The 13,865-nt window shown below is 35.9% G+C and overlaps 1 protein-coding gene across 2 annotated transcripts in view; it reads left to right on the top strand.

The window, feature by feature from the left end:
* GPC6 (glypican 6) overlaps positions 1–13,865 on the top strand; it is a 730,376-nt gene that overhangs the window by 386,860 nt on the left and 329,651 nt on the right. For both annotated transcript variants that reach the window (XM_090129991.1, XM_031610618.2), the window contains exon 3: positions 10,502–10,893. In XM_090129991.1, coding sequence (XP_089986117.1) covers positions 10,502–10,893 — 392 coding nt within the window. The remainder of the gene's footprint in view (positions 1–10,501; positions 10,894–13,865) is intronic.

The raw sequence follows: 13,865 nt of genomic DNA, 5'->3' as shown, positions 1-13,865 counted from the left end.
AAGTAGGTTCACAGTACCGACCACATATATTCCAGGTCAGGATAGCAGAAATCAAAGGAGCAGAATGTCAGTGGAAATTAAAGCATTTAACAATAACATACATAAGGCAATGTTGTCGTACTCTCATCCTTTTATTTTGTGTCACTGATTAGCAGACCCGAAAGTCTGCTGCCTACCAGGTTGAAATGATAACTACTTCCTCTGCATATCAAGAAATAAAAAAGATAAAATTAAAGGAATAAATGAGAAAAACTTTTTAAAAACGTATTCAGGACTCATGAGCAGATTAGGTGTCCGCCTGACAGAACAACATGCATAGGCAGAAGTGGGGGATGCAGATTCTGTGATATTAAAAAATAATGATCTATTTTTATTAATTCAGAAGTTTTCCTTCTCCTACCGTAGGTAAAAATCATTTCTCACATGTTATGTCTTTGAAAGCATATGTGACATTTTGAATGAGCGTTAGTGAAGGGGCATTGTTTTTCTATGTCCTTGCTTATCTGAACTTTCCAAATTTTATATTATGCTCTGAATTGTCTCTATGATTGAGTTAATAATAGTGTGACCTCATTTCTCCATTTAAAAACAGAAATATGATTAAGTTCTTCACTGTTCTGTTGAAAAGTCACTTCAACCTATGCATTACTTCAAGAATAGAAGTGTAATCTAAAGGATGAGAATGTATATATTTTTCTAATCTTTTAGTTCCTCTTAATAGACCTGGATACTTGCCTCTAGCTTTTTCATCCATCCAGAATGGATCACATATTTACTATCTCACATTTGGCAGTAAAGAATAACAAGAGGCCCTTCAGACCTCACGCCAGTGTATCAGCCAGCAGCAAAATAACATGAGACTAAATTTTTTATTTGCTGTCAAACTTCACAGCAATGCAAAAGCAAAAAAAAAAAGAAAAAAAAAGAAAAAAAAAAGGAGAGCGTATCTGAGATTTTTCAAAGACAAGAGTATGTTATGTTAATACAATAAAATAGTGGTATACAAAGCAGCTTCTACAAATTAGTCACAACATGAAAAAAAAAATAAAATAATGCCAAAGTAAATTTCAATTTGCAATACTTTGTACTAATGCTAGGAATATAAGAAATGATTTCCAGCTAAATCAGACTAAAGAGTCTGTGAGAGGATGCACAAACTTTGACGGCTCCACAAAATAAGCAAAAATATTTAGAAGAAATCAAAGGAATGGGAACACTTCTACAAGGAGAGGCTGAGACAACAGGAGGGTGCAAAAACTGCAGATTCTGTTCAGTGTGCCCCATGCCAGGACAAGAGGCCATGGGCACAAACTGCAGCCCAGGAGGCTCCCTCTGAACACCAGGAGCAGTGCTGTGCTGTGCGGGTGCCGGAGCACTGGCACAGGCTGCCCAGAGGCTGTGGGGTCTCCTCCCTGCAGCTCTCCAGAAGCCACCTGGCCGTGGGCCTGGGCACCCTGCTCTGGGTGGTGCTGCTGGAGCAGGGGCTGGGACACATGGACACAGAGAGCCCTGCCCACCTCAGCCAGTCTGGGATGCTGTGAATTTTAAAGCAAAAATATGTAGTAACAACTGTAATTAACACAAATAAGCATGGATTTGTAACGTTGACTAAATGTTTCATGACTGGAATCATAAAATCATGGAATCATAGAATTGCTCGGATTGGGAAAGACCTTAAAGATAGTCAAGTCCAGCTGCAACCTAGCCATACTACTGTAATAATCCTCTGCTAAATCATGTCCCTGAGCACCACATCCAAATGGTTTTTAAACACATGCAGGGACAGTGACTCAACCACCTCCCCGGGGAGCCTATTCCAGTGCTTAACTACCCTCCCTATAAAGAAGTTTTTCCTGATATCCAACCTAAACTTCCACTGGCACAGCTTGAGGCCATTTCCCCTTGTCTGTCACCTGTCACCAGTGAGAAGAGACCAACCAAATTAAATACATATTGTGGCCGTATGGCAGCTATTGCAATTATTGTAACATTAAACAACAACAAGAAGAACAAATGAATTGAAATGTATTACATTTATACATATTATGGTCAAATCTGAGTGAATATCTATTCTGTACAAGAGCTGAATATGTGACCTAATAAGACATTTTTTTTCAATGAAAGTGGAGAATATTTCCTAGATAATGGCTTGAATGAACAATATAATTTAACGCCAAACCCTAATATAAAAATCACCTGTAGGAACACATTTTTGGTTATATGACTTATAAAAGAAGTACTTAAAGTATAAGACCATCTAGGGTACATAAAATTATAATGTACTACTTATGATGTTTCTTATTGTGGAAAGGGAACAAGTGTTACCTGGTAGGTAACACACCTAATTTTTCAATTTTAATGAAGTTAACACTTCTTTTAATGAGAGCTCAAATGTCATTTATGTCCTCAAACAAGGAGGTGTGATGTCTCAATTGAAATTCAGAAGAGTATTTTTGTTTCTGTCCTTTCCAGAGCATCAGTGTTGTCAACTTGTGGTTAATCACCTCAATGTAAAAAAAGCTAATTAGATTTCAGTGTTTTCCTCTGGCCAATCAGAACCTCCTCTCATGTGAGTAAACCTGCCCTTAGTCAAATTATCTTCTCTGAGAATAATCAAGAAGGCATTCAGTGGCTTCAATTCGACATTATTACCCAACAGAGCACCTTACCACTGTGTGCCCAACCTGCTGGCTTACCTGGGCTGCATTCAGCAAACAGGAATAGTCTTGGGCCACATATAAAATATAGAGTAAAATTAATGTATATAAATAATAAAAGGTGTTTTTTAATGTATTTTTTATTAAGACATAAAAAACAGAACAAAAACATAAAACTGGTGGGATGACTGAGCTTGTTTTTGTGAAAGTAACATATCAGGCTGGTTCAATGGCAGTGGTTCACTCTTGACAATAATAATTCACAAATGTACATATTGCCCAAAAGTGATGACATGAATAAGGCATGACTATGAAGTGTGGGATATTTTTCTCTGGTAAGACAGGTGTTATAAAAATCTGGTAAAGAGATATGATCAAATTTTTCTTTGAGTTGAATGTCTGATTGCAGTTCTATACAGCCCTTGTGAAAATTCATAGGTTATGTATTTATGCTGACTTCAGTGATATATTCGTTATCAATACCTTTAATGAAAATGGCAAGTAGAACTATATCTGTAGCATCAGAGCTGCCACCATGATGATGCATCAGTAGGGGGTGGGCCACAGCATTAGCTGTGCTGAGCCTCATGCAGCCCACAGGCCATAGATTAAACATGTCTGACCTTACCTTTGATCGCCACAGAACTGAGTTTAACAATAGTAAATAGCACTTCTGTTTTGGGACTTGCCTGTTAAAACTTTTCCCCCCTTCTTTTCCAGTGTCTTCTGATCCAAATCATATTTCTCCATATATATATTTAAAAAAAAAAAAAAAAAAAAAAAAAAAACCTTCCAGTAAGTAAGTTTAAAAGATTGTTGTAGAGTTTTATTCGAGTAGATGGTAAATCTCCTTAACTATTGAACTCGATATTTAATAGCCTCTAGAGTTGAATAGAGAAAAAAAAAAATAGGTTCTGTATTTTAAAACCATTGTTTCACTGAGTCCCATAGTTTATATATTGTTAATATCATTTTCATGAAAGCATTAAATGTTTTTCAGAAGAAGCTGTGCTGACTCATGATTTTTTTATGAAACATTATGCATTTATCTGAACATATGTTATAAAATTCATCGTTCCCAAATTCACAGATATCCATGAAATGCTATGTCTCTCTTTGGTCATAGATATTCTTAACAATAGTACTGTTGCAAGTGTTTAAGTGCCCAGACATAAATATTCTAGAAGTTGGCCTTATGATGCCATGTAACATTTTGCTTGCATTTTATGAATACTTCACTTGGGCACTTTTCACTTGATAATAAAATTTGAACCTTCAGAATATGTATGAACCTTAGCGTATGTATGAATGACTTGAAAAGCTATCACATTGTTTCCTTTTTATTCTTAGTATTTTCTTTCTTGGTTATCACCATAAGCTCAAGAAATGTTTTGAGGGGTTCTTAGGAATTACGGAGGATACATCAACATGAATTACCAGATGCAAAAGAATATGAATTGAGATTCTAGTAAAGATTTCAAAAACTATGTTTTAATATCTAATTTCATAATTTTCAAGTGAAAGTTGTATATTTCACCTAATTGCAGGATTGTCTAGACTCAATGGCAGGATCAAGTTTCATTTTAGACACACTGAAGTGTTAATAAATGAACTCTTGTGGAGAAGAAATAGTAAGTTTAGCATTTAAAGGCTGCACCTGCACCCACTGAAGTTGTAATAATATTCACATTGACTTCAGTGTGGTACAATAAGGTATTATAGGCTTACATCAATGCATTTAATCAGCCTTGAATAGATTATAGCTCCTCTAACTGCATATTAATGTTCATTTGTGCAAAAACTTCTTTGTACACTGATGTTAAATAATGCTTTCAAATATTTGTTAGATTGGATTCACATTCTGCTAATGGTGATTGATTTGTAAATAGCATTTTTCTCACTTGTTTGACCTAACCTGGCCAATCTAGCCCAGGATAGAAGTTTGTTTCCTCCCCACCCTCCTGTCCATCATCTTAGCACATGGCAGTGCTATTTGCTTTGTCTCCATACTGCAGAGTGGGGAGTGGGTGAGCATGGAGCCTTCACAGTCTCCCCTTTCTCTGGGTTCTCCTTTTATCCTTGTTACAGCCTATCTCAAGCTTACAGAGTGTGCATGGCCTAGGAAACATAGTGGGGAAGAAGTCATAGACTCTGGTAAGGAGGTAAGGAAAAAGACTGCTGTGAATTGTCTTCCATTATAAAGTTTCACAGTTGTCTGATAAGTGAAGGGATTAAACAGGGGAGAGTGACCTTCATCTTCACTCATAACGTTTGAGATTACACTGACTCCTAAAAATATTAATAGTGTCCAAAAGATTTCTTAATCTTACAATATTTATAGCTGTAAGACACTCTAGAAGAGGTATCAATATCCATTATCAGCTAAGTCATTTCACCCATAGATGGTTTTATCCAGGGTACAGGTGAAGGATGTAAATCACCTATTCTGAAATTTGCAAGTATAGAACACATTTAATTATCTGACCTGTCTTTCTTATCCTTAAATGTGATGTTTATATATTCAGAATGACTTATGAGGACATAAAAAGAGGAGAATAACTTTCAACAGATCTCATAACACTGCAAAATTTGTTGTTCCTAATGGGACCTGAAATTTGTTTCCCGGTTGTGAGCACTGAGTATTCTAAAGGTCAAAGCTATAAGGGAATTTTTAAATTAGTTATTCAAACTCACTAAAATGTAATACCAATGCTCTGATAGCTTCATGCATACGATTTGTTTGGTCTTGAATATAAATACAATTGCAATGTCAAAAATAGAGGGGGAAAATAATCTGGTGTAAGTATTCTCCTTACAGCAATTTTTTCTCAATCACAAAGTAAAATTGGGTTCTTTTATGTCTTGAAAGTTTAGTTATTGTTTGGAAAAATGTCTCTGGAAACCTAAAATAAATAGTAAGAAGATGAAAAAAAAAAAAAAAAAAAAAAAAAAAAAAAGCAGAACTAGTTCAGATTAATTTCAGTAGACTTTCAATGAGATAAATCATGACTTTCACTGCTTAGTATCATCGTGGAATATCTTTTTTTTTTTTTTAATTTGGAATTAAAAAAACATCTTTTCAAGCATCATGGAGAAAGGTACCATGTTCATTAGAATAAGTCTTTTCTTCATGAACAAAGAAACAAAGAAAGAAATAGGGGCACTGAAGAAAAGAATGAGATCATCATTGATGTATGTCATCAATGTAAGTATCTTTATGTAAAGATCCCTTTTTGTCCCAAATGACAGTCAGCTTATGTGAATTTTACTATACCTCTTAACATCAGCCATATCACTAGGTCTGTTAAAACACATCAAATGAATTTAGATACCTAAATTCCATATGCTGTAGGGGCATAAACATCTTCATAGTAAATGGTTGATTACTAGAATTCGTGAGCTACTTAAAAATCAACACCCACAAGCAGAAAAAAGCTACAATGGGAAATGACTTGTATGTGGTGGTGTTAGTGTCAATGAGGAGCGACATTGGTGTGCCACCCTGGGCAATGTTTTCTGTAAAGGCTGATGAAAAATCACACAGGTATCTGGCAAGAATCTCTGTAGAGTTCTCTGCAATTGTGTTGTTTTCTCAGGTAGCAGTGATACTGGATATCCAGCGTACCAAGTGCACCACAGTATAACATTCAAATCTAAAGATCTGCAAAATACAAAAAATGCACAGAATACATCATGAATAAACAAAACTGCCTTTTAGTATTTTAGTTTTTAATTCTTGTGCATGTATCTTTGTTTTCAAGAATCAAGAAGCAAATTATTTCTAGCTTTGCAAGTTGTTCTCCAGATGTTGTTTTTGCTTATATTACATATGGAAAGAAAATGAAGGGAACTTATCGGTCTGGGAATTGACATAGAATATCAGCTCATGCACAATACAACTTTATTTAGCCAATTACTGTCTCTAGATGGTTGTGATTATATTCTGTTGAAGGGATTTATTGCACTATGTCATGCTGCAATATTATCACCAATCTTGATCCGCTGATGTGGTGACAACGAGCTCACAGGTTGAATTAAATTCTAAAACTGGATTGGAGTGAGAAAGTCAGTTTTCAGCTGACAGTGTGAGAACTAAGACCCGACTTTTAACGAGAGCATTAAATACCGTCCATTAGGGGACACTAACCAATGCATCATTCCCTTTCAATGAGTTGTCTTATTCATAGACTAGAGGTTTAATAAAAATAAACTTTATTTGCAGAGACTGTTGTTATCAGTCTTCCATCTAAACTGTACAAATAATGTTTAGTTGAAGCGTTATCTATTGATCACAAACCCATCATTTAAGTCCATATAGTGCATATAATGGTTTCAAATCACATTACTTGTTTTTTCTTTTCAGTTCTTTGCATTGTAGCTCAATACACCTTTGACATTATACTTCTGAATTACTTTGATAGTGGACCTGAACTGTCTGTCTGATGAGCATCTGTCTAATAAATGGAATCTGTATAAAAATGAATTTGTAACATAAGACACACCCAGGACATATTCTATCATATAAAAGCATTTCCAATTAAAATTACAAAAAAATATTTCCGGCATTAACACTGCTCATGACAACCAATTTTGCAGCAAAAAAAAGTTTACAAGATATATATGTTCAGACACTGTGCAGTTCTGTCTTATATAGATTCTCCTCTCCAGCACTAGTACTTGAGTGCCTTCCAGAAGCACATTAAGCAACGTGATAAATGTCTATCTCATTTTTGTTCTTTTACTTTGAGCTGAAATATTAGATTATTTTTCAAAAGGTAGCTGCAAGTTGATGAAATATCATCTTTGCAATGAACATAGAATCTTTAAATTACTATGAACACCATGAAAAAAAAAATCAGCCAGTGCAGAAGCAAGTACGTTTCTCTTGATGTAGCTGGACAAGTGCCCAGTTATGTCAGGACAGAGTAACTGTACAAGAGCAACACAAAGCAGTCTACTTTCCTGATGTATGGAAGATTTCCTGGCTGAGAAAGAAAGTGATCCTTAACAACAGTATTCATTTGGCTGGACAGGAATAGATTAAGATGTTTTCTAATCAGTACAACAGGACTTCTCTCTCAAACTGAATGAAGTGTCCAATTTTGCTGGTGGTGGTGCATTATTTTCCTAATCCTGTATAGAGGTACTGATGAAGATAAAACTTAAACTCTTTTGTATTGAAGCATATGGAAGACAAAAGGTCCAACTTTTTATAGAGACCTATGAGAAGATTTAAAATTAAAATTAAATAAACATACTGCTATTCAGAGAGTACATCATCTTTCCTATAGAATGTATAAGTCTGGTGTCACATTTAGACTAGCATACAATTTAAGACTGTATGGAATAAGAGTCCAACCCTCCTTAAAAGCTTTTGTTAATTTCTAAGAAACTGACTGTGAGATTGCTATATGATATGCCTGTGCAAAGAAATAAAAGGCAAACAATCTCTGACCATAGAAGCTGTCAGCAACTGAAACTCTTATGCTTCACTGTGACAGACCTCCACAATCTTTCAGATGAATAGTGCAATTCTCAGCATAGCTATGGACTGGAGGAGCCAACATTTAAATTCCTTACAGCACCCTGTGATATACACATTGTAATGGGAGAGAATTTGAGGGGTCTAGATTCACTGTTTTTGTGATTGTCTTTCACAATTGCCATTCAATTGCACTGGTCAAAAATCTTGGCTTGAATCTTAAAATAGACTTTAATTTGAGCCCCAAATTCTTGGACATCTTGTTGTCTTCCAGAGCGTTTGAGTAGAGAGGTATATGTATTCAGCAATACAGACAGCATTCATTATTTCTTAGAAGAAATGCTGGCTGTGTAAAATAGTAGTCAGTGATTCAGACATCAAGGTTTTCAATATGTCAGGGTGGGAGGTGAAAAACAGTTTTGTTTTGTTTTTCTCTAAAACTGATTTGTCAGGATTAGTGGGTAATTTGAAAAAAAAACAGTGAATACCTCTGAAGTGTGTATTTGGTCCTCAAGTTATTCTATTTGGCAACAGAGAAGAACAAGGTTTGGGGTTTGGTTTTTTTTTCGGATTTTGTTTGTTTGTTTGTTTCCCTACATAAACTTCTTGGTGAAAGCATATTCTTTTCCAGACAGAATTTATGCTATCTAAGAAGCTATGGTTTTGATGACAGCTTAGACATTGATACACTTATTAGAATGTATTTTCCCTTTAATGAGTGCTTTGATGTAGTGAGTGTGTTTTCAGTGTTCCATGTATGCATTTTTCATGATAAGTCTTTTGCAGTTATCTAGGAGATCAAAGTCTGCAACTCTGCACTGTTTCTGCCAAAAGGGAGTTGCTCCTTTCTCACAGAATCTGTGCAGCCACTGTGTTTGGAAGAGTCAGCTTTCAAGTGATCTCTGTTGTACATCCTCATATTTAGTGCATACTTTTTCTTTGGTACTCTTAATTGTCATTGTGTCTTTAGTACTGAAATGATTCTGCATTTTCATGAGTCTCTGTAGCCACAGCAGGGCTATTTATCAAAAGGGTATTCACATCATAACATTAGCCAAAACTATAAGAAGCCAGTGTGTCCCTGCAGAGAGCACACACAGATGTGTCTATGGGCAACCACCACATATTTAGAATCTGGCATCCTAGAGTTGGCTGTGTGATGACTCCTGCATATGTGTGAATCATTTCATAGCAGCAAATATACGTGTTTTGCCAAGGCTATTGCCATCTCTTCCATGCTGTCTGCAATGCCCCATTTACAGACTACAGCAACGACTGACCCCTTTTCCAAAGGAGATTTAAGAAGGCTGACAAATGGACTTTGTAGGAAGATGGGATCTTTATAAAATAAAAGCAGCAGTGTTTGCTTTTGTCAGAGATGTTTAAAAAATGACTATAATCTCTGTGAATTCCTTGGGAATACTTACGCGACATACAGCAGATCAGATAAAGAATATTAGCAAAAGAGATGATTGCACATTTCCAGCGTACAAAGAGAGATTTCAGGGATCTCTACTGTGATTGGTATCCCATGGGCTCATTTCCCAGTAATAATCAATTCCAGAAATCAGAACTTAGAAAGAGGTAATGGTACAGGCCTGAGTAGAGAAGATGCACAGAAGTAGTAAAGTATGAAATGCATTTAAAAACATACAGTCTGCTACTCCAATACAACTAACACAAATTGAAATTAGTAGTCTGACACAGATGGTAGAAAGTTCTAGTAAAGTACTTCAATAGAGTAGTAGATTATTGAAAATGCTAACATTTTCTTAGTATTTCCTAACCAAAGAATACTTTTAATGGATATTCTGCTCATTTCCAGCATTCAAGAATATTTGCAAATTAATTTTCTGCTTTGTTTCTATAGCTTTCCTCTCTACCGTAACAACTTCACCTTAATAGAACCTATCATTGTCTAGTTATTTTAAAACTTTTACAATTTCAATTCTGTCATCATATTAATGACTTGACATTTAGCATACCAGAGTTAGTATACTGGCTATGAAAGATTTTACAAGAGGTTGGGATATCTGCATTAAATAATAAGTGGAGCAGAAATGGAGGTACACTCATTGAAATTATTTAAGAGTATTTTTGGTGTTCAGTGTTACGGTGCTACATCTTTCTACCTTCTTGGGAAATCCGGGATATACTTTGTTTTTCTTTGCCTCTAGGGAAACAAACAAACAAACAAACAAACAAAACGCTATTTCTTATCTAAATAGATTAATTTGAATAGCAAAGTGTAGTGACAACATATTAGGACAAACCTTACTAACGTTAACATAGGAATGCAATCAAGAAACCCTTTGTGCTTTACTAATATCTCCTTGTTAATGTCTCCTTGTTTACTTTGCAGAATTTTTTCGAGAACTTCTTGAGAACGCAGAAAGGTCCTTAAATGATATGTTTGTACGGACATACGGCACACTGTATATGCAGAACTCAGAGGTGTTCCAGGATCTCTTCACAGAACTGAAGCGTTATTACACGGGAGGCAATGTGAACTTGGAGGAAATGCTGAATGATTTCTGGGCTCGGCTGCTGGAGAGGATGTTTCAGCTCATAAACCCCCAGTATCATTTCACTGAGGACTACTTGGAGTGTGTAAGCAAGTATACAGACCAGCTGAAACCATTTGGAGATGTACCCAGGAAGCTGAAGGTTCAAGTGACTAGAGCATTCATTGCTGCACGGACCTTTGTTCAGGGGCTGACAGTAGGCAGAGAGGTTGCAAACAGAGTATCCAAGGTAATCTGAAATCAGAGTTTCTTAAGTTTGAATTTGTTTTAAATTTAATAGACAATCAAAATATGATTATGCTTGGTTTTTATTAATATTGTGTTGATTTTTTGGGTTTATGTGTGTGTGTGTGTGTACTGGTAGACACGTATCGAGTATGTAGGTAGAGAAAACAGTTGTATTTCATTCCTTCTGGAGATATTATGGCAATACTGACTGGAAATTATTTCCCTGTGCTTAAGACACAAGGAAATATTGATATACATCAATTTTATATCACATCATTAGTAATTCTAAGCCAGCAACATATATAAAAGATTATGGTTATGATCAGAATAAAATTGCTTAAAGTAAATTTATGCTGCTTCTTTCTAGGACAGCAGAGCCCTCATAGCATTCATTCATCATACAACTGGGCGGTAGATTTCATTAGAAATGTCTAGTTATGTTCTTGATGAGACCACTACTGACATCTCTGGAATTTGAGCTTTCCCTAAAGACAATTTGACTCACATTTGTGTTAGTTTTAATTATTTATCAATGCAAATATTTATGACAATTTTAGTCCTAGAGGGCTACGCATAATTAAAGCTATGTAATAAAAAAGCAACACACACACAAAAATAATCCATTTGGGTACCAGAAATGTGCCTGAATTACTTTATCTTACATAGTGTTTCAAAATCAGGTATACTTATTTCTGTATTGCTGATCCAATTAGATGTCTGTTCTGTGATCTGGCTATTTCATGGTTCTATATTTTGGAGCTCATTAATTCATAACACCAACACAAGATTAAGTTAAGAGGGGAAAAAACAGTAGAATCACAATTAAATGCCTCCAAATAGTACAAAAGCAGCACTATTGCTGTAGGAATGGCCTACATGGAATGGTTACATATCAAGCAGCAAAGGAATCCACATGAAGTATCATTGGTAGATGATTCTGGTTCGCAAGGAGACAAATTTTTCTCATGCTTATTAGAAAATGAGTATCTGACCAGATGTTAAGCTCAGAAGACATTCCAATTTCCTACTTCAGTACATCCATTGCTTCCCCAAGTTCTCATCTCTCAATTATTACTGATAGATCTCTTTCATTAGATGGTTTCTTGGATGTTTGGTTTTTTTTGTTTGTTTGGTTGGTTGGTTTTTTGAGTCTTTGAATTCTGTAAGAAAAATCTTTTTTGCCATTTTGTGTCACAACTTTAAAAGAAAGAATCATCAAGTGCTTAAAAACCAGAATGGACAAATTAAAACCAAGGGTGACCATAATCTTTTAGAAACATTTATTTGTTTTAGAAATGTTTTAGAAACATTTTTAGAATCTTTTCAGTCTGGTTTTCTAACAACCCAATAACAAATAAATGGCTCAGCTGGGTGAAGCTGGGAGAAAGAAACATTGATATCATCCTAATGAGGCCAAGCATTCAAAGGATGATGGTTTGGTGGGCGTAGTGGTGATGATCGTAGAGGTGGACTTGATGATCTTAGAGGTGTTTTCCATCCTTAATGAATATATGATTCCATGATTTTGTGATATTCTGAATTTTGAAGTGTTCAAGTGACATGCATTATGAAATACTGAAATAACTTCTTCTAGACAATAACTGTATACAAGATTTTGATGTTCGCCTTTTGCAACCCTTTCTTGCATTTACAAGCCTAAGCTATTCCTCTTCATCAAAAGGACTGTTTCTCTTAATTTAAATCACAGCAAGAAGATGAAGTAGAGTGGCAGCTGATATAGCATCTGATGTGCTCAGGAAATTCTGGCTTCTGAACTTTCCTTATCCTGTATGATGCGATAGTTTGCAATTACAAATTCAGAAGCTACGGAGCCAGAGCGAGAAGCAAGAACATGATAGAATTACATGGTCATTTTGCACTAAGAAGCTGGCAGATAAACCTAGTTACCCAGCTAAAATTGAACTTTCTTCCTCTCAAGTCTTTCTGGGCTACAGAGTCACCTTTCACTTTATTTCTGGCACTGCCAATTCTTGCAGTCTTTTCTAAAACACTGACATGGCATTAGCATGAATTCCCAACCCCATCTAGCCTGGCTTGGGGCAGATATGGCTGCTTAGCCTCTGTGCACAGGCTGCATAAATCTACAGCCCCCGGTTTTCTGTGAACAGCAGAGATGCCCTCATTGGTCAAGTTTTAAGTGAAAGTGCCTAGTTCTGGTATCACTGCTGTCAGTACGAATTAGATCTTGCTGTATCAGCAGGATCAAACTGTAGGAAATATATATGTAATTTATGAATCCCAAACATATTAAGGTGTTAACTGTCTGCTGAGATGTCGTTTTCCCTATATATCTATATAAATATACAGAATGATCGTCTCCTTTCTCTCGTACCCCCGAAATGTTTAAATCTCTCTTAATGGGTTTTGGGGACATAAAGCCCTTGAAGAATAGGGCTTATCACCAGATTGCTAAGTGATTCTAAGATCCTATAATGAGAATCATTAGCTCTGTATTCATAACTGGAGCCCTGTGTTAGTATCACTTGAAGATGATAACAGTTAGCTAAGTAATGTTCCTGATTCATGTGTGTCCATTCACGGGGAAGGGCAGGATGGAGTGTTATTTGTTTGTTTTTCAACATTAAAGCAATGCTTTTAAATCTTTTGAAATGCTTGATAGTTTGTTCCAGATGCAGTACAAGTTCTTTGCTTTATGTACAGGTAAAGAGTGATGCTCTAATAGACAACATTCAGAACACTGTATTTGGTTTTGGGCCTCTACCATGCAAGAAAGGCATTGAGTTCTGTGGAGGCCAGCAGGATGGTCAAGACTGGAAAAGCTGCACTGGGATGACAGAATGTGGGACTGAGACTTGTTCCACCTGGAGGACAGGTGGTTTCGGAGTCACCTACCAGTTGTGGAGAAGATCCAGTGAAACACTTTATAGTGGGGAATAATGGGAAGTGATGGATATGAGCTGAAACAAGAAAGAACTTGTATGTAAGGAGAAA

The sequence above is a fragment of the Phasianus colchicus genome, chromosome 1, assembly GCF_987193195.1.
Source record: "Phasianus colchicus chromosome 1, bPhaCol1.hap1.1, whole genome shotgun sequence".
In the NCBI taxonomy this organism is placed as follows: domain Eukaryota; kingdom Metazoa; phylum Chordata; class Aves; order Galliformes; family Phasianidae; genus Phasianus; species Phasianus colchicus.
Note: the sequence above shows the minus strand (reverse complement) of the source record. Positions and strands in the feature narration are given on the sequence as shown.